Source organism: Netta rufina (assembly GCF_964035555.1).
Source record: "Netta rufina genome assembly, chromosome: 23".
Classification (NCBI taxonomy): Eukaryota; Metazoa; Chordata; class Aves; order Anseriformes; family Anatidae; genus Netta; species Netta rufina.
The window spans coordinates 2,256,999-2,284,482 of record NC_140147.1 but is presented as its reverse complement, the minus strand read 5'-3'; the positions used below and the strand labels follow the sequence as shown (position 1 = coordinate 2,284,482).

At 54.6% G+C, this 27,484-nt stretch overlaps 1 protein-coding gene across 4 annotated transcripts; it reads right to left on the bottom strand.

The window, feature by feature from the left end:
- Positions 1-108: 108 nt before the first annotated feature.
- AGO1 (argonaute RISC component 1) lies at positions 109-26,322 on the bottom strand. Of its 4 annotated transcripts, none has more exons than XR_014619086.1 (20): positions 26,192-26,322; positions 17,835-18,018; positions 16,766-16,886; positions 16,422-16,603; positions 15,961-16,097; positions 15,539-15,673; positions 15,153-15,240; positions 13,825-13,972; positions 13,418-13,537; positions 12,475-12,597; positions 11,708-11,841; positions 10,323-10,507; positions 10,017-10,176; positions 9,614-9,704; positions 7,505-7,699; positions 6,853-6,987; positions 5,890-5,991; positions 4,865-5,064; positions 3,979-4,462; positions 109-2,857 (listed from the first exon to the last, which is right to left on the bottom strand). XR_014619086.1 is itself a non-coding variant. In XM_084300633.1 (19 exons), exons 1-19 carry the CDS (start codon positions 26,214-26,216, stop codon positions 4,354-4,356), a joined length of 2,574 nt encoding a protein of 857 aa, XP_084156759.1. In that variant the 5' UTR covers positions 26,217-26,322; the 3' UTR covers positions 109-4,353. The 4 variants fall into 4 exon arrangements, 1 of the variants encoding a protein (XP_084156759.1); XR_014619087.1 differs by having other exon boundaries at positions 109-2,426; XR_014619088.1 differs by having other exon boundaries at positions 120-246.
- Between the last annotated feature and the right edge of the window lie 1,162 nt (positions 26,323-27,484).

Here is a 27,484-nt window from a genome sequence, read left to right as displayed (position 1 = left end):
CTCTCATCAAACAGAAACAAGCTGGAAAGAGAGGAGGTTTGGATCCTCCACAATATCTGATGCAATCCAGCTACAGTCAGCATTTCACTGTTCGTTCCCAAGCCCTCCTCCCGTGAACTGCCAGGACTGAGCATGGAAGCTTCTTCCTTCCCCACGCGAGCTGACTCAGGAGTGTCACCCCAACATAGTCACATTGCTTTTATTTAGGTCTTCTGCCAACAGTTACAGGGAAACAGACACTTGGGACTGCAAAGTCAAAGTTGCAAGCAAAAATCAGGACCGAGGCAAAAAAAATAATAATAAAAAAAAATAAAAATCCACAAAAGCAATCAAATCAAATATAAATACAATGTTCTGGAGCTCTTTAATCATACCGTTTTCTTTAATAAAGAGGTGGTTACGATCTTACAGTATTTTCTTTTGGCCTAATCCAAGGATTTTGTTACTCTTTACCAGTCTTAATTCCACGCATACAAAAAAAAAAAAAAAAGTTGATATTCAACCTTTAAAATATAAGCCATATTTTCTTAATAAAATAAGTTTTGTGCTGCTGCTTGTTTAGTAAGTACTGTACATCAACTGTTCACGTCTATTTAACAAATGGACCAGACAGAGTTCAAGCTAAAGCAAAAAAAAAAAAAACAAAAACAAACAAAAAAAAACAAACACAAGAAAAATAACCCAAACAGAGTGTCTTGTCAACACCCTGTGTACAGTCCAACACTTGCTCGTATAAAGGAGGTACGAAAGGGGCTAGAATTGAACACAAAAGCACTGGAGTCCCCATCAATTTTCTTTCACAACTATTGAAGTGCAAATCACTCAGGCAAGATATGAATTTCACTCGTTTATTGCTGTCCAGAGCTGTCTGGCTTCCCTTGCTGAAAGAATGACATTCTTTTATTTCGTTAACTAATTTTCCAAGAAGAAAACTTTCCACGAGGCAACGCTGAACACTCGGGCTTTGTGACACCAGGCAGCAGGTCAGAGGCTTGCAAGCACCAGAACCCCCCCCCTGACTGCCCTGGAAGCTCTGGGGCGAGGGCTGCTCTGCCCTCGCGCCCCCGTTTACGTTCCGATAGGAGATCAGGGAAAACAAACAGCATTCAACAACTGACGGGTAAATGAAAGCGATTCCTCTTCCCACAGGACCGCATGCACTTGGCGATGGTTCCAGTCGCTGAAGGAACACGTGCGCACTGAGAAGGCAGAGACTCGGGAGCCGTTGGGGATGTTCACGTGGAGGTTGCGGCTAACTACAAGTCCTGATATGTAGCTGGGTTAACACCTATCCGCTAGGGGTACCAAAATGCACAGCACCTCAACATGCAGTTTTTCACTTGCATCTTGGACGAGAAAAGGGTAGAAATATCGAATGCTGGAGCCGCGCAGAAGGTACAGTGCATAGTCCGTTATAGAAAACATGCGGGTAACTCAAACCCCTTCTAAATTTCTTCAAAGTGGAAATAGGGTTTAAAGGGCACAGCAGCTACTAGTTTGGCTTTTTTTGTATTTATTCAAAACCATGAAAACCCAACGCAGAGGGTGAAATAAGGGCAGAACATGATCTGCAAGTCAACAGCTGAGAGTTTCAGAAGCTGTGAAGCTTTTGTGTAGTTAAAATTGCTGTTAAAAGTAGGTGCTACATCAGCAAGTCTTCATTCATAGTTTTCTATGAACAGCCACCTTACAAATGAGTGCAAATCTTAAAGGTCCATTTTACATTTCAAGTCTCAAGGTTAAAAAAAAAATTGTTACAGAGCAACAAGCTGTTTCTGTAAATGCCCACGCTATCTCTTTTCAAATGGTTAAAAATGGCATGTGCTATGCCACAGCTACTAAAAGACATTTCAGAAGTCTAGACCCAACTAAAACACTAAACTAAAAACTAGAAACCAAAATACCTTTGCCCCTTGCTGCAGAGCAGCAACCAGGTGCTTTCCGTTGTAATGCTGGTGAACAAACTGATTTACAGAGAGAACCTTGGCCTGAACCCCGGTTTTATTCTTAGCGAGGGGCTTTCTAGCGCGACGCGAGCAGGTACAGCCTCTCTGAGATCGTTTTGCTTTCAATGCACACAAGCCAGAATTCCCAGGATGAAATGGAGAGGTGCTGAATTTGTGTCACTATGCAGGCACTTGTGTAGAGGAATGTAGGCTTCTCATGTTGACACTTAGTGTTGACGCGTTCCCTGCTCTCTAAAAGCTTCCCTAAGAGTTCGCTACCCTACCGACCACGAAGAGTTCCTGGTCTCCTCCCCACCACCTCGCAGATAGACAGCAGCGGAGTTTGACACAAGGTGCAAAGGAGAATATGAGCCAAATACTGTAGTCTTGAGGACAAAAATACAACTGTGCTAAATGTAGGATCTTCACAGAAGGTGACATCAGTGGGCTCAGCACTTAGTTTGCATAGCATAGTGATGTCTTCGTTTTTCACAAATATGTTGCCCAGAAAGAAAACAGGTAGAGTGAATTCCTGCTGCTAGGACAGATTAATGGGCCAACATGACTACTGCGGATTTCATGAAGGCAAGGCGAGTTTAAACATCGGAAAGTACAGAACTAAAAGCTGTGCTGCTATCCACACGTACTGACAAGGGGCAGTGCTTGGGATAGAGCTGCTTTGAAAACGCGTTCGCTCTTGGCAGTAAAATGGTGACAGCTCTTCCCTGAAAGAGCCTGGTAGGAGTGCACACGTGGTTCTTCCTCCTGAAGGAAGCTTTGTGAGCACCTTTCATATCAAAAACCGGATAATCTGCCCACCTGATATCGGTAATGAGTTGCTACTACTGCCCTGCTGTGCATTATGGTCATTCTGTGCAGCAAAATGAGTCTGAAAAGCAGTCACTACGTTACTGTTGGGAAAAAAAAAGGCTTTTTTTTTTTCCTGTAAAGAACACAAATCAGTAGGAGTTTCCCCCCCCCGACAATAATGAGGATTTTGCAATTCTGACTAAGGAACCAATGTGGTGTGCTTTGGGAAGAAAAACCCTGCGCGTGAAATCAGTGAGACCGTGACATGAAGAGCAGCAAAACCTAGCAGCAGACACGGTGCCGGTTTGGAGGTGCTGACGCCGGGGTACGCGGTACTTCCGAAAGCAGCCGGCCCCAGGCAGGCATGTGTCGAAGGCACATGGTGCGAGGGAGATGGGTGCTGAGGAGTACCCCGGAGCTGCCCGGCCTGCAGTTTGTCACACTCATCGGACAGGAAACATGAGAAATCTCTGGCGTGAGCGCACAGCCTCAGGAAGTGCGGTGATGTAAACTCTGAGCATGTTAATGACTTGTGGATTTTGGCAACAGACTCGGTATCGTATAAAAATAATGTTTAGTAAAAAAATCCCGGTGTCCATCATAGAAATTCAGGAAAAAAAAAAAAAATTGATAGCGATTTCTGTCCTCATGGGATGACGATGCCCCCATTTGTCAGAAACAGTTTTAAATAACAAGTAGTACATTGGAAACAAAAATGGGTCAGCAGCCATTAAACGTGTCCTATATGAAAGTGCACATCTTTCAATGGAGTTTAACCACCATGAGGTCATGATCTAACACAAACTGCAACTTAGGACCATAGAAATTAACTCCTTCCGATGGAAATATGGACCACCATCAAGACAAGATTACTATTTTCCTTACAAGATTAAAAACATTGAAATTTTGCAGCATCATAGTAAGGCACTCACCCATGGAAAAGTCTGTGACTGTTGCTTCAAGTGGCAGCAGCTAACTAGCTTTTAACACGAGGAAGACAGTTTTCAGTTCTGAGCTAAGTGCTAGGGTGCCTTACATTATATGGGGGGAATTATTCGGGGGCGGGGAACTGTTAGTGTTAGAATTCTCCTATAAACTAGTTGTTTTTCCCCCTTAACCCATTAAAGCATCTCATATTCTAAAATATTAGTTTTATAAATCTAGTCTTCTGTTTTAAGGCTCTAAAAATCCCCTCCCCCCAACCCCCACAAAAAATACCTACCAGCGCCTGGTGGGCAACGGAGGACCAAATCCGCCATTTCACAGTCAGGAGTCTATAGTATTGCATCTTAAAAATGAAAACCTGCTTCCGCCTCCTGGGAGTTTTATCCCTTCCTCGAATGCCTTCATGTGTTTGGTCAGGTCAAAATTTTGCAAAGCCAGAAAAAAATTAAAAAAATAATCAGTCTCTTCCAATCCTACAAAGGTGTTGGATCTTTTCTGTCCCGTGGTGCTGGTCTCCTGCCTCAAATCGACGCTGCCTGCCCTGCAGTGATTTCTCATTGGAAAAAAAAACAAGGTGTCCCAATGCTTCCTTTTTTGTATGGCTCCTACAAATCTGAAAGCTTTCTTGAGTGAGGTAACAAAAGTTAGGCTTTCAAGCAAAGTACATGGTACGTAAAGTGTCCTGATGAACCTGCACAGCCTTCGCCAAGGCCTGGGGGTCTCTGCCGTTGCTCTGTCCAGATATATGGCTGCCCTCGCCACTGAAAGCGCAAGAAAATCGTTGTGTAATTATTTAATACTCCCCCCCAAGGCACAGTGAGAAACCCCCTTGGACATCTGAGCCAGCTTTTGCACCTCTCCCCCATGCTAGGTGTGAACTGTGCCCAGCACTGTGGTGATTCCAGCACCCCGAAGTGGCTGGTAGTGCTCAAACACCCCAGGGATGCTCCTCCAGATCCAGGATGAGCTCAGGATGGGATCTGGATTTAACCCTCCTTGATCCCCATTTCCTCCTAGACTGGGACCTAAGAGGACGTAGCTATGGGCAGAGCTGCAGCACTGCTCTGATTCAGCCTCTTTTAGACCCAAAAGTAGGGTACTCGTGCCCCACTGCTCCTCCCTAGGCTTTGCCCTCCGTGAGCCCTCAGGAGCAGCCCTCTCACCTGTCGTGCTCCTTGTCCACGAGGTGATACCGCGCTCTGAACGCCACCAGTCGGGCGTAGTACGCCGGGGCTGGGATGGAGACGGAGCGAGTGCAGCGCACGTACGTGTGGCACAGCTGGTACGTGAGGATTTGCAGCTCATCCGCCGTGAAGCGGTTGTCATCCCAGAGCACGTAGTAATGGGACGGCCGGCTCGTACCCTGCCAAGGAGAGGGAACGGGGTGAAATGAAAGGTGCTGCCCGTGCCCGCAGCCAGCTCCCTTGTATCCCTATCACCCTCCTCTTCAATCAAAATGAGACAGCAAAGCAGCCCGAGCAGGAGAGAGGTCCGTGCTTCCCTAATTTAAGAGCCTCACATGTGAATGTGAGGCATGGAAGCACTTTGCACTGATGTGCAAACCATGCCCAGGCACTGCTGGTGCTTCCGTGCTGCTTCCCCAGGTCCCTGCCACCGCACGGCATCACACGCTGCGCCAGCACAAAGCTCCCCCCACAGCTCCCCACCAAAGCAGGCCAGCTCCCTGCTGTCCTCGCAGCAGGAGAGGATGCCAAAAAGCCTCTCTTGCGGAAACAGCTGTAGATTAAGTGAGTGCAATTTCTTCTGTACGGTTTCTGACTAATCTTGGCTGCCTGAAGAAAGGCAGCTGTGAAGCAAGCCGCCTCCTCCAGGGCCGGCTGGCCCCAGCTCTCCCGCCCACGGGCAGACAACAGGTCCCTGCTGACAACCAGGCGCACCGGCGAGCCCGGCGTGCTCAGGCCCCAGCTGACAAGCTGCTGAACTGGCCGCTCCAAAGAAGGAAATTCTCAGAGGAGAGATCCTTGGCTCCAGGAGAGAAACCAAGCGCAGGCCACAGAATGCAGCGGCCACGCCGCCTGGCACCTGCTGGCCCAAACTGCTGCAATGGCAGCTTGGAGCAAGTGCCCCTGTCTCCAGGGAGGGCCCCAAAAGATAGATGAGATGCAATCTGCAGCAACAAGCAAAGAAAAACAGCAGCATCACACCAGCCAGCTCTGCAGCACGGTACCTGAATGCCTGCATGACTGCACAAGTAGAAGTCGAACTCAAAGGGGTGGGTGATGTTTGTATCCACTGTTGTTCCGGCTGGGATGTTTCCACTCTTCCCAATCTACAGGGAATAGAAAGAGAGATCCAAGCACTGCACAATTTGATTATTTCCAGCTGCCCGGAGCACTGCCTGCAACACCTGCTCTGCGTTAGGGCCACAGCACAGGGTCCCCCATCTCAGCATCTCAGTTTGAGGGCACCACTCTGCTCAGAGGGAACAGAAGTAGCTCATCCCGCTCTGCTCCCTGCCCCGACAGGCCTGCCAGCATTTTCTGCAAGCATCAACACCAGGCATGACATAGACAGAGAGCAAACTATAAAAAAAGGAAAGCAGGCAGGGTGAGGGCTGGGCACTGGCCCATCCCACTGCAGAAGTGAGGATTAAGTGAGTAAAACTCCAGGAATCTCTGCAGAGAGTACACTAGAGCCTTTGACATAAGACACCAGGGCTTTTACACCCTGGTCAAAAATGGTCCTTAGTTCCCAAGATTAAGTCTTCATGCTCAGGGAGAGCCAGAGTCTGGTTAGACGAGATTTAAACCCTAAATATAGATCAGGCAGTGAGCACAGCACACACAAAGCACACATGAACTAGCTGTGAGCAAGCAAGGGGTTATTCATCCTGTCACAACGTCAGCGGCTGCAGCTATCACCAAAACAACAGATGTTTGCAAGCTGACAGAGGCTATTTCAAGAGAGTCACCAGGATCATCAGCACCCAGTAACTCATAATAACAGCAAACAGCTGTCTGGGTTTCTAGAAGCAGCCTAATCCACATGGATACGGGAGTCAATTGAGCAGCAGATTTGATTCAAGAAAGTGCTCTGCCTGCCAGCAACAAGCTTTCTGCTCGGTGAAGTCCAGGGCTGACTCTCCCTAAAAGCTGGCAAGGAGATGTCCCCCTCTGGCCCTGCCACTCACCCTCTCATTCTTGTCTGCGCAGAAGAGCCGGGTGTGATGCCTTTTCTGCACGACGATGTAGGTGATGCCAGGCTGGTAATCCTTTTCCAGTTTGATGCAGGCGTCGCGGATTGCTAGGAGCTCGTAGTGAAGGATCTGAAGAGACAAGAGCACGCACAGAGTGAGTGGATGCAGCAGCTGGTTTCTGCACCCAGCTGTCCCTGCCCGCCCTCAGGGAAGCCACAGCAGCCAGCGCAGGTTTAGGCAGCAGCACAGGGACCAGGAGATCCGATCTCATCATCCACGAGCGTCTGGCAGCACTGCGCGTCCCCAGACACAAGTGGAAAAAGAGGAGAGTGCTCAAAGCTAGCCTCGGGAGATGCTTCAAAGCACCGACTGCCTGGTGCCCTCGTGCTGCCAAGCACGTCCTCAGTGACTGCCAGATGCCCAGCACCAGCTCTGCAATTCTTTGGCCCAGCTCCCCGCAGCCAAATCAGCCCAACATCACCAGCACGCATGAAGCATTTCAGCAAAAGCCAGCAATTTCAGGCAACGGAAATGCTAGTGAGGTGAACTTGGGGCCTTAAAAAGCCCCTCTCCTCTGGCTGCAGGCTGCCCCACAGAGCTGCAGGCCCCAGCTCTGCTGGCCGAGGAGGATGCAAATGGTCCTCACCTGCGGGAGCTGCCCCTCGGGAACACCGTCACGGTAGAAGATGATCCTGGTGGGTTTGAAGCGGGTGGATTTGTAGAACTGGATGAGGAGCTCCCTCACCATGTAGGACAGGTCCTCGATGATTTCCTGGCGAGGACGCTGCACGCGCACCGTGGCACAGTACCGGCTGGGGTGGGCGTCCATGCTGCCCACAACCTGCAGGGACAGAGGCAGGCAAGGCTTACAGGTTACCAGGGGAAGGACGGGGAAGATTTGGGACTTTCCCAGCTCTCTGACTGCTTCCAACACCCACAGCTGGCTGTGGGCAGCACCCTGAGCTCACAGATGAGGAGATGGGATGGCAAATACCACGAAGACAACTGCAGCTCAGAAAGGGCAACCCTGGCGGCAGCCACATAACAGATTCATGCTCTGCAGTGCCCCTTGGGGCATTTGCAGGAATTTCCAGTGAGATGGCTGGGCTGGCACCACTGAGCCACGCGGGGCTGGTACTGCCCTGTCCCTGCTCCTGCTCAACAGCAGAGGGGTGAAGTGGGAGTGGGGCTGCAACCCTTCTCCCTCCATCCCTCACTTGTGGGTTTGGGCTTCCACAAAGGGCAGCTCAACCCAAACCCTGCTCTGCTGTCCCACCAGGGCGACGACACCCCCAGGTACAAAACCCCACCATCACCACGCTGTAAAAGCCGCTTAGGTCTTTATTACAGGCCGAGCAGGGAGCTCAGCCCTTCTCCAACTGTGGGAAGAGCAAAACAACCCTGCCCACGCTGGGGTGCCGGGAGGTCTTTGCCCAAAAGGCGACCAAACGAGGTAAATGCCTGCAAAGAGCGGCTGCCACCATCACGTCCCTGCGCCCTGCTCCGCTGCAGGAGTCACCCAGCGCAGCCCGGCGCTTCAGAGGGGAGACCCCAAAGACGTCAGGCACAGAGGCTGAGGGCAGCCAGGCTCAGCCGTGACGCAGGGGTGGGGGCACAGCGTGAGTCACGGCGCCGAGGCGGGTTTTAGCCCACGCTGTGACACGCTGACACGCTGCCCGGGTGCTCTGAGGGCAGCGGGACGCTGCTGCGTGGTCCACATCCCACCCACCCGAGCAGGGAAAGCACCGCAGCCCCACATCCTCCGTGGCACGGAGCCCAGCCCACGGCCCCCACCCTCAGCACGGGTTTCGTTTTTGCTTAGTGAAAGGAGCTCTGGGTTCTGGGCTGCCGTCGGAGCTGAAACGCTCAGCAGAAATGTTTCCTTTAGCCCTAGAGCTGGACCCTTTCCTATCATCTTATTAACAATGCACCAAGGAGAAGATTAAGGCCAAGTCTATACCCTTCTCCTCCCCTGCAGCTCTGAAAAAGCTTTTACGAAAATTAAGGAAAATAAAACGAAACCACAGCGGTCCTGTACAGAAAAACACAAAGTGTTTTCAGAGTGGAAGCACCGCCGCCAGGAAACAGACTGCCCTGTCCCACCCACACCTATGAGCAAACAGCCAAAAGCATTTCCCAACCCCTTTTAATTAAGAAAAAAAAAAAAAAAAAACACTCCTACAGAGACATTTGCATGCCATGGAAAACCTGAGCTATGAGTCCTGGAAAGCTAAGAACTGAATAGGAAAATGCTGACATGCTTAATTAAAACAGATGCTGTGAGAACCTGACACTCTCCTTCACTGCAAGGAGCACAAGGACAACGTCCTGCAGGCTCCCAAAGGGCGCGAGCTCGCAGCCAGCCCCACCGGCAGCTGAGTGTCACATCCCTCCGTGGATGCTCGGTATTTCCTTGGGGTAAATTAGCAAAGTCACCCCATTTCTCCCCCGTCTCCAGTCCCTGCTCTCCCTCTCGGGGAAGGTGCCTCCCAGAGGTGCTTGCAGCCAGCAGTGATGCCTCCTCCAGCCCCAGGGAGCACAGCAGCAGCGCCAAGCTCCCTGCAGGCCCTGTCTGACCGGGCCCAGCACATCACGAGCCCCATCTGCTGGCAGCTGCCAGCTCTCCCTGTTGCTGCCAGCTCTCCCAGTGGCTCCTCAAAACCACAGCCTCTTCACGGACACACAACTCCTATTCCAGCTCCTGCCTCCCTTCAGCGCTATCAGACCCTGAGGCCAGCCTCGGGAAGGGACTCACAGCTGTTATGGAGGGTTTCTTCCCATCTCCTGCTGGCGGGTGGGTGACGTCGGCCCCGAGGAAGATCACGGGTTGCTGAAAGACTGCAGAGCTGGTGGGAAAGGAGAGAAAGCAGCAATCAGCCTTTTGGGGCATCTCAGGGCAATGCTCAGCCCAACAGAGATAAGAAAATCACGTAGAGGACGTTTTGATTCTCTGGGTTCTAGCTTGGGCACAGGCACATCAAGGCAAAGACGGGCTGCAAACCTACATTTCAGACAGCTGCTTTACAGAGCAGCCTGCGGGTCCCCTAATCCTCAGGGAACACCGTGCTGGCAGCACTGCAGTGGCCCAAAAGGCAGCAGGTCAGGAGGGACACTGGAAACAAACCCCTAAAGCTGGGACAGGCAGCAGCCATACGAACCGCTGGTGAGGCACAAGGATGTTGTTGATCCCGCCAAGCTTGACGTTGATCTTGAGGCAGAGGTTGGAAAGGGTCTGCGGGGAGGTTTTCACCACGTTCTTGACCTGGACGCACTGCGTGGCCATTCCCAGGAGGGTGTCCCCAACACGCTTCACCTCGGCTGCAGGCAGAGGAAGCACGTGAACAGGCAGGCAACGAGCAAAGCACAGCTCCCAGTGTGACCCTCAAAAATAGGGGAGAAAGTGGGAGGGCAGAGCCAGAGCAAAACCCTTCTCCTCCCCCTGCTTGCCCCTGCCCCAGACTCACCGTACACCGGTGTTTTCCCCGGCAGGATGACAATGATGAGCTGAAGCCCTGAATAGGTGTTCTTGAGGTGCCGAAACATGGGCTCCACGCTGTCTGCACCCTGGGCGTATTTGCAGAAGCAGGGCTGGCCTTGGATCGGCATCCCGGCATCCTTGGAGATCTTGCGCAGCTGGTCCGTAAAGTTCCTGCAGGAGGAGAGAGAAGTCAGCCCCTCCACACCACAGCACGGGGCAGAGCTGGGCCCATCACACCACCACGCCTGCAATCTTACAGCATCCAGCAACTCCAAGAGAGCCCAAACGTCCTCTCCTAATGCTCTCTTACCCACAGCAAAGATTTTTCCTACGGACTGAAGGAGCTGTAAGCTATTCCCATGTAGGTAATTTCATAAGAAGGGGGAGCAGACCCATTCCCTGGGACTGTTGATTTCTAGGTGATTGCAAAGCTGATGCAAGCCAGCACTTACCAAACCAGACAATGTTATCTGGTGTACTCGAGCTCAGCTGTACTCCAGGTCACCAAGGATAAATCTGAGGCAGGGAGAGCCACCGGGAGTGCAGGGCTCCCAGCTCTGCCAGCACTCCCCTGCCCCAAAAGGGTGGCAAGAGGAGCTCTGTGTCACTCCCACCTGCACCCAGCTCCTGCAGATGCAGAGGCTTTGGAGCCAGAGGCTCCAAACCACCCCAAAACATAACAGTGTTAAACACAGCCAGAAGAGCCAAACAAAATGCTCGCCTCGATGCATCCACCCTTGGTCAGGAGACAGCCGGGTCCCCAGCAGAACCCCAGACCAAGGTGACTGCTTCTCTGACTTAAACTCTTAAAAGTCTAAAGGAAACCACTCCAAGGTAAATCTGAAGTAGGACAGCAAGTTCATTTGCTAAATTAAACTCAATTTTGAGCTCTCGAGGTGTTACAGAAACTTTTAACTAAATCTCCTCGCAACCCATCCAGCTTCCCCTGGAGGAAATTCAGATCAGAGGAGCTCGACACAGCGTATCTGGCTTTCTGGCTGACACCATCAGCGCAAGAAACTGCAGCTACCTGATGTAAAGGATAGACTGCGGAGAGACTGACTGTCAGTCCACATGCCTGAGAGTGATGATGTGCTAACTTTAACCTGGCAGGCTTTGCGACGGCTCAGGGGCTGTTTGCAGCCAGGATAAACAGTCAGGCACTCCGGATAAACTAACAAGAAACAACACTGAACACCCAGTCCGGACCTGGATCAAATTTGTACCAGCAAGCAGCTGAGCCGCGCAGAGATCCGATGTCAGTGATAAGGGAAGTGCAGCCTGGGGCTGGGAACAGCAGGGTGGCTGCCCTGCACGCCAACACATCTCCCCCTGCTTCTTCCCACCCTCTCGGGCTGCCCGTTTCCTTACTTCAGCACCTCTTCTCGACACTGCTTCTGTGGGGCGAAGCAGGCAATCGCCCAGACTTTGATCTCAATGCCGTTGTAGAACTGCTTCCCTCGCATGTCCCACACGCCTTGGTTGGGAGTTGCAATGGCTCGGTTCTGCAAGGCAAACAGACGGTCAGAGCACTGAGAGACCACGTCCCACGAGGCAGGGACCTCGAGGCTCCAGCCATGAGGACCAAGAGGCTCCGGCCCCATGCTGGCAGCTCCTGGGGAGCACACGTGTCGTGTCTGCACTCCCCATCATGAAGCTGCACATCCTCAAGAGCTGGGCTTGCTCAAAGCAGCTCCCCGCACCTCTAGGGACTAGCACGGCACTCAGAGAATGGTAATTCAGAAACTTTGCTGCTCCGAGGTGATGGAAAATACACCTGAGCTGTTCTTGTGCAGCACCACGAGGCAGCGAGTCCTGGGTGTCCCTCTGGGTGTGGGCACAAACCCCAAACACATCTCAAACACGTGGAAGGATGACCAAGCCTGACTCTGAACATCCCTCTCTCTTTCTGCCCACTTTCTTGTCACTGCATTACTTTTGGCTCCAACTTTCAGAAGAGTCATGTGAAAAAACACACACAAAAAGAAAACAAACAAACCCAAGGCACTGCAATAAAAAATTCCAGCTCTGACCTAAAAACCTGAAGGTAGCACAAGTTTTAGTTAAAACCGGGGTTTTCTGCTGCAGAGGAATCTCTGCACAACACATCTGAACACCCCCGGCACGGCCCTGCTTACCCTGCCTCCGTACTGCAGGATGGGTGCTGGCAGGACCCTCCCCGTCACCTCCGTCATGTCGTCTTTCACCTTGATCCCAAACTCCTGAATATACGGATCCAGGTTGTAGCTGGCATTCTTCATCTGCAGAGGGAAGGAAGGGCAAGTGGGAGGGAGTGAGACCAGCTGCTTCATCCCACACAGCATTCAGCTGACCGGGAAACACAGGCACAAAATATTTTCTCTACGGTGCTGAAGTCCTCTTGGTAAGGGGAGGGCAAGCAATTTAACACAAAGGGCCAAATTCTGCCCTCCAAAGTGACCCAGGGGTGACCTGATTTTGAACAAGCTGACCAATGCAGCCAAGAGCAGAGGCTGCTCCTAAGATTTACGGCTTCAACGGGAAGGTTCAGACCAGCAAGACGCTGTTATCAAAGGTCCCAGAAGGAATATCAAATGTCCCCAGCTTCCAAAGCCCAGAGACATTGGTTTGGACAACGGGGCCATTACCCAGATCCTGTCCATCCACTGCTGGAGCCAGGTTTATCGTTCCCCTGCTCGCCCCAGGCAGACCTGGGGACACAGAGTTCCCGTACCACAGGCTGATAATGCACAGTCCCCACATGTCTGGAGCTGAAGTCATTTCTCTAATTTGTTTTTTCTATTTTTAGTCCCAGCTCCCTTTGTGTCAGGTTCCATCAACGTGAGGACCTGAATTTGCTGCACATGAGTTTCCAGGGTCACTTTGAGCGCTGTTCTCCTGTACAAGCGACCATTACAGGCAGCTCCAATGTGGGATTCGGTGAGAGGAAAGGAATAACCAAGCCCTAAATCCCACCAGCACCTCCTGAGCAGGCTGAAGCTGCCTTCTGCAGGGCAGCTCAGGAGCAGGACTGTTCCACAGTGCCCCAGCCTGCCACCAGAGCCCAGCCTGATGAGGAAACCTCGACGCCGGGGCACGTACCAGGCGGCTGATTTCCTCCTGCCTGTCCGGGGCAGACCTGGCCGTGGCTTTTATCATGGTTGACGTTTGATTGTCTGTGAGCTTCTTGATGCACCGCTGGCCTGCCACGATGTTACACACCTGCACGCAGGGGAAAGCAAGCAGCCACGCGTTAGGAACGTGTGAGGCACTCAGACCCGGCAGCCAGCCCCAAAGCAGAGGTGATGAGCCTGCAGCTGCACGAGAATGGCATCTTTACAGCACGCTCTCATCCCTCACTTCTTAAAAACAGCTCTTGCCAGGTCACTGTGGCAATTAACACCCATTACAATTAGCTGCAGAATATTGTCATGCCACCAAAGGCCAGAGGCCGCTGCCTTTGCTTTTCACGGTGCCCAAAAGCCCAACGGCACAGCGCTGGCACTCACCTCCAAGGGCAGGTACGTGTGCTTCTGCTCCTGGCCAACCTGGAGACAGGGTAGGTGAGGGTATTTCAGCTGCAGGTTGTATTTCTGCTTAAAGTACTGAGCCACTGTGCACTCCACTGTCTGACCGCTCTCCAGCTGCAGGGGAAACCTGGCAGGGGCAGGACACGAAGGATGCACCTACTCAGAAGAGACACCTCCACACCCCAAGCACTACTTACTCTGGCTGGAAAGAAAAGGAACTAAGAGGCTCCCATCGTGAGCTACCACAAAGAAAAATAACAAGCAGAAGAGCAGCATTTTCAGAAATCAAGGAAGGAATACTCTGATCCCAGCATGAGACTGAGGGCCCTAAATAAAGCTCTCCCTCACTAATCCTGCTAATCAGGGTAAATGTTTATTACAGGACATGCCACACATGCCACTGCCAGGTACATAAATACAGCCACACTGGCACTCACAAGGGCTTCTGTGCTTCGTGCCCTCTTTGGGAGCTGAGCTACAGACAAAGGCTAACCAGCTCCTGAACACTTACAGGGGGGAGGAGAATGTGACAGGAATGTGTCAGGAGGAGGTTCAGCTCACTTCAAAACTAGGAGAAAAATTAAAACTTCCCCAGCGCAGGGCTGGGGGGTTCTGGACCATCAATAGCAGGAGCGTGCACTGTCCAAACTCACCCGACAGCACCAGAAAATGGGGATGCAGCGTGGAACCTGCCCACCCCACACGCTCACCATCCCAGTGTCTCCCCTTTATTGCCAGCACCAGGTTAGGCAGAACCTGCCCTGGAAATGCCCACGGGCTGCAGACAGCCCGCAGCTCAGCACAGAGGGTGCTTCTGCCTCCCTTTCCCTGCAGGGGTGCTGCAGACCCCTGTGGGGAGCAGTTCAGCCCTAGAGAAGCATGGGGTGCGCTTGGTCTACAGCCCCCCAACACAGAGGGGGCTCCCTGGCCCACGTGCAAATAATTTAACAGCAGGGGATTGCTTTATTCCTTGACAAAGCTTTTGCTCTGGCAGCGTCTATTTTAAGCAAGAAGAAAACCAAACTCAGAGGTAAAAACTAGGACAGTTCCTGGCATGTTCGCTCCCGCCCTCTGCAGCGTGCTGCCTGCCAGACAAAGCATCCTCTCCGCTCCCACCCTCTGCATCCCGCTCGGCTTCACGGCGCATGACAGCACGGCACAGAGAACTGCTGCAGAGAGCCAAGCACAGCGCCTTTTGCTCTCACGGGCTGGAGTTTTCCCCCTCCAGCTCTCCCTAACGCTACCAGCAGCTGCTAAAAAGGAGAACAGCGCAGATTTTTCCAAGGGCATCTTCCCACCCGCCTTACGTCTGGTGGCTGGCCGGCCGCCTGGTAACGTTACACACGCGGTATTTCCTCTTCATCTGCCCACAGTGGGTGACCTCCACTTTCAGGCCTGATGCGAGACAGAAAGACACAGCAGAATCACTGGTAAATGCAGGAGCAATTCCCTTCTGCCCAACTTCCCCGTGACGCTGCAAACACCTTCCTTAAATGATTTAACAGTTTGCAGAGCAGGCAGGCTGGCAGATGCCTGTGAAGTGCAGCGAGGGAGGCAACAGTGCCCCAGGAGGCATTTTTAAGGTGCAACCCCCGCGTCCCCTCCCTTGGTGCTGGGGCTGGGTGCAGAAGACGAGCTGATTTACTGAGCTCAGTGTTTGTGGCAGTCCCCTAGTGCCACCCCAGGGCTCTACCTTTGATCTCCTTGGTGAACCGCACTCTTTGTGAGTCTGTCAGTGGCTTGGGTTGTTCGTCGATGTTCCGGATATCCAGCACCTCGCACATGAACTCAATGACAGGCTGGGCTTTGTAGAAGGCCGTTGCGGACACTGCAGGACAGATACCACGATGAGTCTCTGCTCTCCTCCAACAGAGGGACCCGACCCAAGAGCAGGCCAGCTGCAGCCTCCCCGAACACATCCAGCCCCACTGCAGGCCCCCACCCCACCTCATTCACCACTGGAGATTTGGCTCCCATTGTACAGACCCTAAAAGAGAAGCCCCCAACCCAAAGAGACACTGGGATGTGGCCTGTGCTGCTCTCTGCGAGCAAACGTGACTGTGCCGGGCATGCTGGAGAGAAAAAGTGTTTATGTTGGCATGAAAAATACATCACCATCAATGTTGAGCATCATCTTCCACATGGCAGGCCTGACGGACTGGTGGAAGCCGAACCAGACCTCCCTGCCGCCTCCCAGGGGGTGGTAGTAGCCTTCAGGGGGGGAGAAGAAGGAGCGGCCGACGGGGGTGTACCTGCAAAGCAAGGGGACACCACATCAGACAACAGGAACCGACCACGAGGCACCCCCAGCCCATCAGAGCCATCGCTTGCCCCGCTGGCCCTGCTGCACGCCCCCATTTATTTCTGTTACAGGAGCATTTACAGCTCCTGCAACAACGCCGACAACGCAGCCTCCCCGGAGTCCTTGAAGAGCAGTCCAGCCACAACAGCCTGCCAAGGACAGCCAGCTCCCCCAGCACAGCCCCTCCCCAGCACGTTTGGTGCCCCTGGGGGATGCAGCAGGGTCCTGCCTCCCCCAGTGCCCACCTCCACCCCTCCCCCCCAGGTGCAGGTACCTCATGGAAGCCAGGTGCCTCATCGCAACATCCAGCGCCTGGACGGACTCCAAGGGGACGGGGATCTGCCCGCTCACCAAGGCTTCGTGGAGCATGCGCCAGCTCACAATGGCCATCCACTTGATAGAGACCTTAAATATCCTGTCCTTGCCTTCCCCGGGGATTGTCACCTCAAAGTCAACCTGGGGAGGGAAGGGGAGCGATCACGGCATTGCCACAGGGCTTCAAGGCCACAGCACAAGGAGACACAGGTTGTTTTTAGCGGGTTGGGTTTAGGGTTTTAGGGTTAGGGTGCACATGGCACATCGTGCATGCCTGCATGGGGTCCCCCGCCCCCCTCTTACCCTCTCGTTTCCAATAGGTAAGGCCGTGACTGTGTAAATGTTTTTCTTCCCATCGTAGACTGGTTTTCGGTCTCCGAAGATCTGAGGTTTGAAGTGTTGTACCATGTACTCCACGACCTCCCTACACAGACAAGCAGAGGCAAGAAAGAGGGACACAGGGGAGAGAGGAGCGAGGTTTGTTTTGCCAGCATCTTTGCAGCCCAACGCCTTTTGTGACCTGCCAGGTCCCGAGCTTCTCCACCTGGGGCACCTCCGGGCTCTCGCTGCAGCGCTGCGGGCCAAGGGACGGCAGAGCCAGATCTCTCCCAGGCAAGAGGGCCCCCACACGAACACCCACACGCCTCAATCCACGGCTGGTTAAATCAGGTTGAGCAGAACAAGTTCACACAGCACGCAGCAATGTGCCCCCACGCGCGCTGGAGCTGGCTGCGAAGCCGCCGTGCTTGCCAGGAGGGCGAGAGGGAGGGACTCGCCAGCACGGGCTGCCAAGAGCACAGGGAACAGCAGCTCCAGCATCTGCTCGCTGGCCTTCGAGGGGAGGCCAGGGGCAGGAGGGGAAAGGGAGCGAAAAGAGCGACAAAAAGCTACAAAATTGAAAAAGAAAAAAAAATAAATAAAAAGCAGGCGATGGCCCGAGATCTGGGGCTTGCTATTTTTAAAATCCGTGATCGTTGCCAAAATAGCACAGCTGCTTTGAAGAAGCAGGGGACTGTGGTGAGGTTCAGGACCTCCTAAGCTATCAGGAACAGGAACAAATGCTGCCGTGCGGACGCAGCTCATGAGGTTCAGCCATCTGGGGACGCTGGGCAGTGCTGCGAGCCCAGCACGGAAAGGATCCAAGCACACAGTGCCCAGGCCTGTGCTGGGCACGAGCACGGCTTCCTGCAGGGCCCCAGCACCACTTCCAGCACTGTTTTACCACCCCAGCACAGGGAGAGGGCAAAGGCAGCCACGGACAACGTCACCCTGGTGATTTCCACGGGTAAAGAGGGACAAAGGCGCTTATTGTGTCTCCACAAGGAAACCGGAGGTGGGAAGCGAGGGCCAAAACCTCTAATACTTGCCTTACCTGTTGACTCTGCGTGGACATTTGTCGGGTTTGATATCCACTTCATAATGGTACACATCGATCTTGGGAATGTCCACCTCAAAGTAGTTGGCTAAGAGCTTGATGGGCTTCCCGACGGTTCCTATCCCGGGCCGACGCGGCGCCTGAAATACCTGCTGCAAGGGTGGCAGGTATGCGCCTGCAGCTGCGGGGAGACAAAACCGGGCTCAGGAGGGCTGTGAGAAACTCCAGCACCCGGTCAGACGACACCAAATCCACAGCCCTTCGTCACCACATCCCAGACTCACAGCCAGGGCACGAGGCAGCAGCTGCAGAGCTGGCACCACGGCAGCAGGAGGTGGAAGGAGCTCCACACGGCAGCACCCAGAGCCCTGCTCCTGCCCTGCCTCTGCCCCCTGCTCCGATGTCAACCTACCTACCCAGCAGATAAATAATCTGCCCTTTGCATTAGGGAAAGGAGCTCGTTACGTTCCCTAAAGGGCCGCGAGTGGCAGCAGCACAGGGCTCGGAAGGAGCAGAGGACTTCCAAGCGCACGTCCCACGCCCTGGCATAGCCCTAACTCAATTTTCTGCCCGGAGCTTTGCTTCTCCCGACACCAGAAGACTCGTTGTGCTTCACTTCCACACTACGAGGGCTTTGAAAGCAGCCAGCGCGCTGCCTCCAACCACGATCTGTAAAGAAGTGCAACAGCAGAAGAAACTCTCCAGCTCTTGGGTTTAAAAGCAAGGACGGCCTCGACCCGGCCAGGAGCCCTCCAGCAGCAGCAACCTTCACCCGATCACCCGGCAGAGCCCGGCACGCTGAATCAGTGATGATCCACTTCGATCAAGGCCTTCCAGAGCTGCCACTTGTTTTCCTTGCCCGCAGCTCCTCAGGGTGGCAGCCCCCAGGCTCCCCATCCCGCAGGCCGACCCTCGTGACGGTGACACCGAGGATGTCCCACGCCGGGCTCTGGGGACCAGAGCTTTGGGACCAGAAGAGCTGTAAAAACAGCCCAGATCCCGACAGCACCACGCAGGGGCACGGAGGCACCGGCCTTGTGGGGTCGCAGGGCTCCAGGGGGACTCTGTTCTCAGCCCATTACCTGTTACTGTGCCTGTGCTGCATTAACAGCTAGATTTTGCAGGATAATATTGCCTTGATTTCATCCGGGTTGTTAATGACTGTGTTTCCAACTCCAGGTCACAAAATAACCCAACCCCAGCACCTGAACTTTCTGTTGTCCCTTCCTCCCTTCCCCAGCTGCTGTTCAACAGCACTCAGGTTGGTGAGGAAGGCGAACTCTGGGGAAGTTGCTGCTAGAAAACAGAGAAAATGAAGAATATTTTGATGCAAACCTCATCTGGATTATGGGAGGTAGCCAAAAATAATCCCAATGCCTACTTTTTATGCCCAAATCCATTAAAAGGGGTTCACCAGTTTTTTCCTCAAGGCTTGTTACAGACACTTACTAACGAAGTTCTGGAGTTGGGGATGAAGGGATGGGTGCCAGCACGGGACCATAAAACATTCAGTGCTGCTTTTTAAACAAGATCTGCCCTTCTTGCTCCTTCCCTGATCCCTACCTATCCCCGTCCGCGTCTTTTATTTCTTTCTAAAACCTAGCAAGGTCTTCAGCCAGCTGGGCCGGGTGCAGGGCACGCAGCCTGTGAGATATTCCGAGCACTCCATCTGGATGGCCAACTGTCAAAGCCCACCCCAAACAGCACCCAGCTCCAATTTGGGATCCGTAACACATGGCGCTCTTAGCACCCCTCGCTCCCCTCCAGGTTCTTTTTAAATCCCAATTTCAACCTCAGGCTAAACGTACCAGATACCAGACCAGCAAACTGAACTTCAAATTTGCTTTTCAGTTTCACACCTGACCTCTGCAAGGCTTCCCTGGATGAAACGCCACCAGGACCCCGGTGGCCACCCCAGGGGCGCTGCAGCTGTACCTGCGTGAAGCCTCCTGAGGTCTCTGGAGCTCTGGAGAACCAGGAGCAGCAGCAGAGCGTGTTTGCCCCCACTGCCTTTGGTTTTTGCAGGCAGTGATGCCCGACAGACCCAGCTGATCTCATTTTAAGCCTGCAATCGTGTCCCACTGCTGGTGGCAGCGCCTGGTTAACCGGCTGCACAGCCAGCTCTTTGCTTTTGCTTCTCAGCAGGTGAAGCAGGAGCCCTGGGCTGTCCTGTGTGGAAACTCACAGGGGTGCTGAATGCCTTCAGAGCCAAACAAGACAACAGGGACAAGACAATGGAGACAACGGGGCTGGAAAACCCTCGCTCGGCAGAAACCCAGCACCCCAGCTCTGCCATTCACCCACGGGTTGCAGAAGGCATCACCTACGCACGACTCGAGCAGCCAACGAGCACCATGAAGATGGACGTCAGGAGGGCTGGACGTCAGGAGGGGGTTCTTCACAGAGAGGGTGGTTGCACACTGGAACAGGCTCCCCAGGGAAGTGGTCACTGCACCGAGCCTGGCTGAATTTAAGAAGAGATTGGACTGTGCACTTAGTCACATGGTCTGAACTTTTGGGTAGACCTGTGCGGTGTCAAGAGTTGGACTTGATGATCCTTAAGGGTCCCTTCCAACTCAGGATATTCTATGATTCTATGATTCTATGATTCTAAGATCTCTGGGGCCGACACGGGGGCTTGGGACACCCGCAGGGGCTCCCAGCCGGGTTGGAGCACGGCACTTCCCTGGCCCCACCAGCTCCTCGTGCCGGGGAGGGCAGCAAAAGGGCGAGCTGCGCTCCAAAGACGGCTTGTTTTAAGAAACCGATTTTTCTGATGAGCTACTCGCGGTGTAATTCATGTCTCCACACGACGAATATTTCTTGGCAATCACCAGCTCCCCGGCTGCAAGCTGATGCATTTTTAAATCATCGTTAGCAATCAGCTAGGTATTTGCCAGCGCTGCTGGAGCCTCCGCTTCCCTGCTCTGCCTTTCCAGCACGAACCCACGCGGGCTCTCGCACAGGGCGAGGGCAGGATGTGGCTCTCCTCCGCCTCTCCGGGAGCCGTGCTGCTCCTCTGCAGCTGTCAGGGCTGGCATTCGGTCATTCCCTCTCCTGTTCGGGACCTTCTGATCCAGGAGATGATCCCAGAAGCTGTGCACGTGCAGGACGGCACCTCCTGGTGTCTGTGGCTCCCTCTTGCTTTGCGTCCCCGAGGAGGCAGGGGAGCAGCCTGGAGGCACCGAGGCTCTCGGCGAGGAGCTGAAGCAGCTGGGGACAGCAGGAGCAGAAGCGTGGTGCAGAACGGGATCCAGACAGAGCTGTCGGGGGTTTGTGGGCACCTGCCCCATGTGGCGTCCTCGCAGCCTCCACCTTTCCCAAGGCAAACTGGGCACTGCCATAATGCACAGCTCCCAAAGCCCCCTCCAGCGCAGCACCGCCCAAATCGGCCCATAAATAACAGAACAGAAACTCTCCCAGTTAAGACCATGAACCACAGATTAAGGAGTCAGCCTCGAGCAATGCAAGCGCTCCCTCAGAACCTCAACACGTGGACAGGGGCGTGGAGCTCTCCCCCAGCTGCAGCCCCGGGGTTATCGCCTCATCCCGCCAGCAAAGGACAGCCGATAATTGCTTTCCCTTCCCAAATTCCTCTGAGATCCCAAGCCTTTAAAAAAAAAAAAGCCGTTATCTCCTGGTGTTAGCTCCTGGCCTGGCACAGCGGAGCTGCCCAGGACACTATTTATAAGCAAGGTAACACCAGGGCAGCCAGGGCAGGGGAGGAGACCTGAAGGCACGCGGCAACCCCAAAGCCCTCCAGCTGGGCTCTTTCCCCTTCAACCCACATGGGAGAGACCCCAAAATCCTCCGGAGAACACACACACTGCACTAACCCTTCCCCACACCATGTCCCTGCCCCGCTGTGCTCACTGCCTTGCTGCAACCCCCTCCCGAGCCCCCCAAATCCATCGGCTGGTCCCAAAAGCTGCTCCCCGCGGGCTGCAAGGACACGGTAGGGAAATGCAGCAGAAAGGGGGCAGAAAAGGGGCCGGCGGCGAGTCCCCCCTTTTGGCAGAAGGGGAAAAAAAAAGCAACCCAAACAGCCGGGAGACAGAGGGGTTCCTCTGCATACCTCAACTCTCCATGGCAAAGCCGCGCAGGCTCCCACTTTGTCATGTAAATGAGCGCGCCCAGGGCCAGGGGCTGGAGGGCGAGCCTTGGTGGTGCCGCACAATGCAGCCAGTGAGCGGGAGCAAATCCGCCTGCCAGCAGAAATTCAGCAGCCTGGGAGGAATCACAGGCTGGGGCACACAAAAGCCGTGCCCCGGGGATGTGTCGGGAGCCCCCCGGGCACCTCTGGGCTTGGGGTTGGTGAGGGTAGAGCCGCCAAGGTGCAACTCCTCTTTTTGGGGTGATTCCTGCTGGAATAGGCTCGGTTCCTGTTATTTATTGTAACAGCTGGCGACCGCGACCCACTGACCAACAGCTGCCCGCGCCGGGGCGAAGCTGCCGGTGGAAAGGCATGAAATTACCATGTCATTGAAATCCTCGCCACCGCCGCCGCATTCAGACACAAGAGGCCGGGAGAATGGGGCCGAGACAAAAGGGAGTTTTATCACCGCAGAGGGTCTGGGACGGCCCCATCCCACGGCCCCCTCCCCACGCACCCACAGCGCAAAAATGACGCCAGGAATCCGAGGAGAGCGAGCAAGGTGCTGGGGTGTGCGCAGGGAGGTGGCTCTGGGCACGCAGCGTGGCCCGTCCTCACCCTGAATAAACCCTAAATCAACAAATCAACCCCACACACCACCCCAAGAAGGGAAAATTCCCCGTCAGGAGGCGAAGCAGCCAGCAAGAAAGCCAACCACAGCGGGCAGACAGAGCAGGGACAGAGCTGGCGCTCCTGCCTTGCACGGACCCGGGCAAAACGGAGGAGAAACGCCACCCACGGGGCTTGGGGACATTTCTCCCGGTGTCCCCAGGCCAAGGAGCCGCCCTGTCCCCGTCAGAGGCCCCGGGCAGCCCCGTCCCGCTCGTCCCCGCAGATGTGCGGCCCCATCTGCACCCGCCGCACGTCCGCGAGCGCAGCGCGGCTCCCGGCGGCCCCGGCACCTGCTCTCCCCGCTGCCTCCCTCTGCCCCGCGCAGCGGGACGGGCTCCAAGTCATGAAATTCGTTAGCTGCTGCCCCCGGAATAGCCAGCTGGAAACGGTACAGCCAAAAATCAAAGGGATTTCTGGGTGCTTCAGGCTTTTCTTCCCCATTTCCCTTGCTGTTTTTAAAGGATCCCCACTCCCCCGGTGTCAGCGCTCTTCCACAAGCCAGGTTTTCTCCACCTAACCTCTTCTGACACACGCGCACACGCTCCCAATTTCCAAAGTTAGCACCTCCAGAAGCAGCGTCAGACACGGTCACACAGAGCCCAGAGTGCAGAAGGTGCTCTCTGTATCCCAGCTCTGCCCACCCAGACCCCTGCGCCCCCTGACTCCCCCAGCCAGGTGCTGCTCCTGGCCTGATCCCAGAAATCCCCCGAAGCTGTTTCGGATCTGTTTTACCACGGTATTTACTTTGGAAAGCAGCTTCCTTCTTTGTATCCCCTGCACCGAGCATCTCGCTCTGCAAAGGGCATGGTTACGGGGGAATCGCAGGTGGTGAACCCGAGAGCCTCAGGTTAAAAATCTCCCCAGCGCCGGGCGGACGCGGCTCTGCCCTGTGTCAGCTGAGGGGTGCACGGCCCTGCAGGAAAAGGAGCCCAACCTATACGATGTGCTTACCTTGCTCAATCCAAAGCTGCATTGCAATTACTACCACTTAACGAAGCCTATTGTACGTTATTTTCTAGGAATCCCGTCACCTGAGATGCCCACACAACCCTGGATAAAGAAAACGGTGCTGGAGATGTTGGATCCTGGCTGGATTTGAAGAACTCGTACTGCAGCCCCTCAGTAGGATGCTGGCGAAATCCCTGGCTTGCAGCACACCCAGAGAGGGGTTTCATACCTGTGCCTGGCTGGCTCTTACAGGGAACTTACTGATGCTACCACAAATCCATCACAATTGCCATGAACAGGTGAGTTTTCTCTCCACGCTGCTGTTAACAGGGATCGTGAACCAAATTCTGTGTTTCTGGGGCCAGCAGCGTGGTGCAGGGCGTCCAGACACAGCCCAGAGCCTCGGTGGCATGAGCTGACCCCCAAGGGTTGTCCCGCTGAACCCCAGCCCACCTTTTTGTGCCTCTGACCAAACCAAGGCAGCCGCCAGTGGGAAACCCAAGTCCCCAAACCCCACTGCAGCACAGGAGGCAGCTCGCCCGCCTGCCACACGCAGGAAGCGCCGCAGAAATCAGCAGAGTCCAGAGAGGTGGAAATAGAGGTATTGCTCCTGCAGTCCCCAGGCCAAACGCAGGCGTTTGTCTCTCTCGTGGAGAGGGGCCAGCGCCTGGCAGCCGGCTCCGCTCTCCAGGCTCTCCTCCTCCAGTCCCTTTCATCACCGACCACGAGCGCGGGGTCTCCGCTAACAGCGGCTAGAAAGGGCAGCAGATAACATCTCTCCGGCCTCTTCCAGGAGGGTTTCGCGTACGCTGGTGTAGACTTTCCAAGCCCAAGCGAAGAAAGTGCACATCTGTGAGCAGCAGACAAAGAAAGCCTCCAGCTCCTGATAAAGGGACGGGACAAAAGGCAAGGACAGCTTCGCCTTCACGTTTCGCCGTGCCCACGTCCTGTCTGTGGGGCAGCCCCAAGGACCTGCAGCCCAGGAGCTTCCCCTAAAAGAGGTTAAAACCCCGATACAGATCTCAACACCGTGCTGCCAAAAAAGCAGCGCTTTTCTGCCCGATTTGTCTTCCTTTCAACGTCTGCCATCTTAATAATTTGTCTCTAGTTTGTTCTTCGCTGGGTTTAGAAAGACTCCAGAAAGAGTTTCAAGATAAATCGTACACGCTATGTCTCGAGGCAAGGTGCTTCTCCTGGCTTTGTTTCTTGCTATAATCCCATCCTAGAAACACGCACATGTGAGTTCATGTTTCCTGAAGATAAAGAGATCCAACAGACAGACCAGCTTCGGGTTTTTTGCAGGGTTTAGCACAGGAAGACAACTGTTAAGATTAACAGCATTTAGGAAGTTTGCAAAGGATAAAGAAAACTACAAGTTGGGGGAAAACCAAGTTTAGCTTTTAAAACCGCCACATGCATGTTCCTCCCCCGGCAGCTGCCTGGACGTCTGCAAATCTCCCAGGTTCCCCTCTGCTGCCTTTCCAGACATTTTCATGTTCAGCACATCCGAGCGTGGCTTTTTTCCCCCGTGTGCTTTATTACCCTGACAGGTTACAGCTCCGGCGTGGTTGAATCCTAAAAGCACACCGAGGGGACCGTCGGCAGGGGCTGCGGGAGGCAGGCACGGCGCTCATCCTGCTGACACAGGACAAACGTTTCCTGGCACCGCAGGGTGACCCCGGTGGCGCGGTCCCACTCCAAGAGCCTTGACGAAGCCGGCTTCCCACAGCCAGATTTGGGGGAGAAAAGGGCAAACTCCCAACAAAGGGGCAGCAGGGCTCCATTCCCAGCGCGGAGACATAGGCTGGGCCTGAACCCCGGCATGTCCCCATCCTCCTCAGCCCCTCTGAGAGCTTTTAAAGCACCTTCCCAAAATTAAGGAAGCCTGATAACGCGTGTGTTGGGGTGGGAGCTGTGCTATCGGCGTTTCCCAGATGGAGCCGGGGTGCGGGGGCACTATCGGCCCCGAACACGCCACACCAGCCCCACACTGGTCGCTAAATCAGTGTCCAGGAGGGCACCAAATCCGCACCAAACACCCCTCCGGCAGCCAAAAGGTAACGAAGATGCTCAGGTAGCTCCACGTTAGGCTTCGATTAAGATCATGAGGAAAGGATGAGGCAAGAATTTAAAGATATGGTGGGTTTAGCCCAGACCCGCTGCACGACGCCCACCCCGCGCAAGGCCCCGCATTGCCCGCTGAGGTAACCAAAAACCCCAAACCCCAAATCTCGGGGGCACGAAGCGGAGCATCTGGCACCGCCACGGCCCGGGGAGCCCCGGGGGGACCGCGGGGAGCTCGAGGCGGAGGCCGGGAGCCCCCGTTTGGAAGCGGGGGAGGCTCCGGAGCCTCAGAAAGCTGCAACGGGGGGCGGCGGGGGGCTGAGGGACGGCACCCCCCGGGGCTGCCTCACAACCCCCGGGGCTGCCCCACAACCCTCTGGGCAACCCCAAAACCCCCGGGGGCAACCCTAGATCCCCCAGTGCAGCCCCACAGAGCCCCCTCACCCCTCACAGGCTCCCCAGTCCCCCACCCTCAGCCCCCCAGAGTGGTGTGGTGTGTGTGTGTGGGGGGGGGAGCGGGGCCAACCCCTCCTCGCGGCGGCGGCGTCCCCTCAGCCGCTCCGCCTCAGTCACCGACCTGCTCCCGAGGGTCCCGCTTCCATCCCATCCACGCGGGGCTCCGCACCGAGCCGGGGGCCGCGGGCAGGGCCAGGGCAGAAGCCGGGGGGTTGGGGGCCGGGGGCCGGGGCCGGGGCCGGTGCCGCACCGCCGCCGCCTCACGCCGCCACCCAGCGCGCACGCGCCGCCGCCCGGCCCCGCGCCCAACAAAGGCGGTGCCCGCCGGCCCCGCCGCCGCCGCCATTTTGGGGCCGCCCCGACCCCCCCCATACTACTGAGGGGGGTTTGTGAGGGGGACACGCACACACACGGGGACCCCCTCAAGGGGAAAAAAAGGGGGTCCTCAAGGGGACGGGGAGGTTGAAGTGTGTGGTGGGGGGTGTTGGGATAACGGGGGTGGTGGGGGTCGTTACCAAGAGGGGTTTAAATGTGCTGGGAGCCACGCGGAGCTGGTAGTTAAAAGGGTTTTAATGAGGTGTCTTGAGGTGGAATGGGCTCTGGTAGCTCGGAGTGAGGCGTGGGGCCTCAGGCAGCCCCTGGGCAGAGCCAGGCATGAAGCACTCGCTGCTCCTGTGTGGGGTTTTCGTCTCATTGCAGCCCAACAAACATCAGCTGCCCCTGCTCAGCTCCAGGGGCAGGAGCCCTCTGTCTTCATCCCCTCCTCAGGACAAAATTGGGCTACGCAGCTCTCCTCTGCGGCCACCCTCCTCTGCAAGAACAGAATTTAACAGAAAATGAAACAGGTGGGCAGGGGCTGAAACCTCCAACCTCAAGAAACATCACAGGACCCACGGGCCAAACATGCTCTGCAGGCAGGGACCATAGCTGTTAGATGCTTCACAGCACTACCCTTAGGCCGTCTAATAGAGCACACAATTAAGAAATAAATTCCTTACTAGTTGAGTTCCTGCAGCGCTAGGGCAGTCATTAGCTCCTTGCGGGTTTATGGCGAGATGCCTTGGCTGGGGAGGCTCTTCTTTTCTAAAAACTCATTTCTTGTTGCTGGATTGAAGAATAAAGAACAGGGGGATGCATTCGTTTCTTAGCAGTTTTTATTTTAAAGGATGCTGTGGTCTGAGCCTTGCTAGTAAAAAAACAGCATTGGTGGGGTCACACCGGCAAGTGATCTATTCACAACCCCCTTTCTTGGTCCTGCCTAAGAACAAGTGAAATTTGAGAGAAGAGCAACCCCTTTTTAACCATATATGTTAGACTTATTCTCCCCAAATAGCGTACAAAAGTGAAAATACTGAGTGTGTGGCATGAGTTTATAAGAAAGTATGAAACCTCAGTATCATTGTTTCAAGACAAT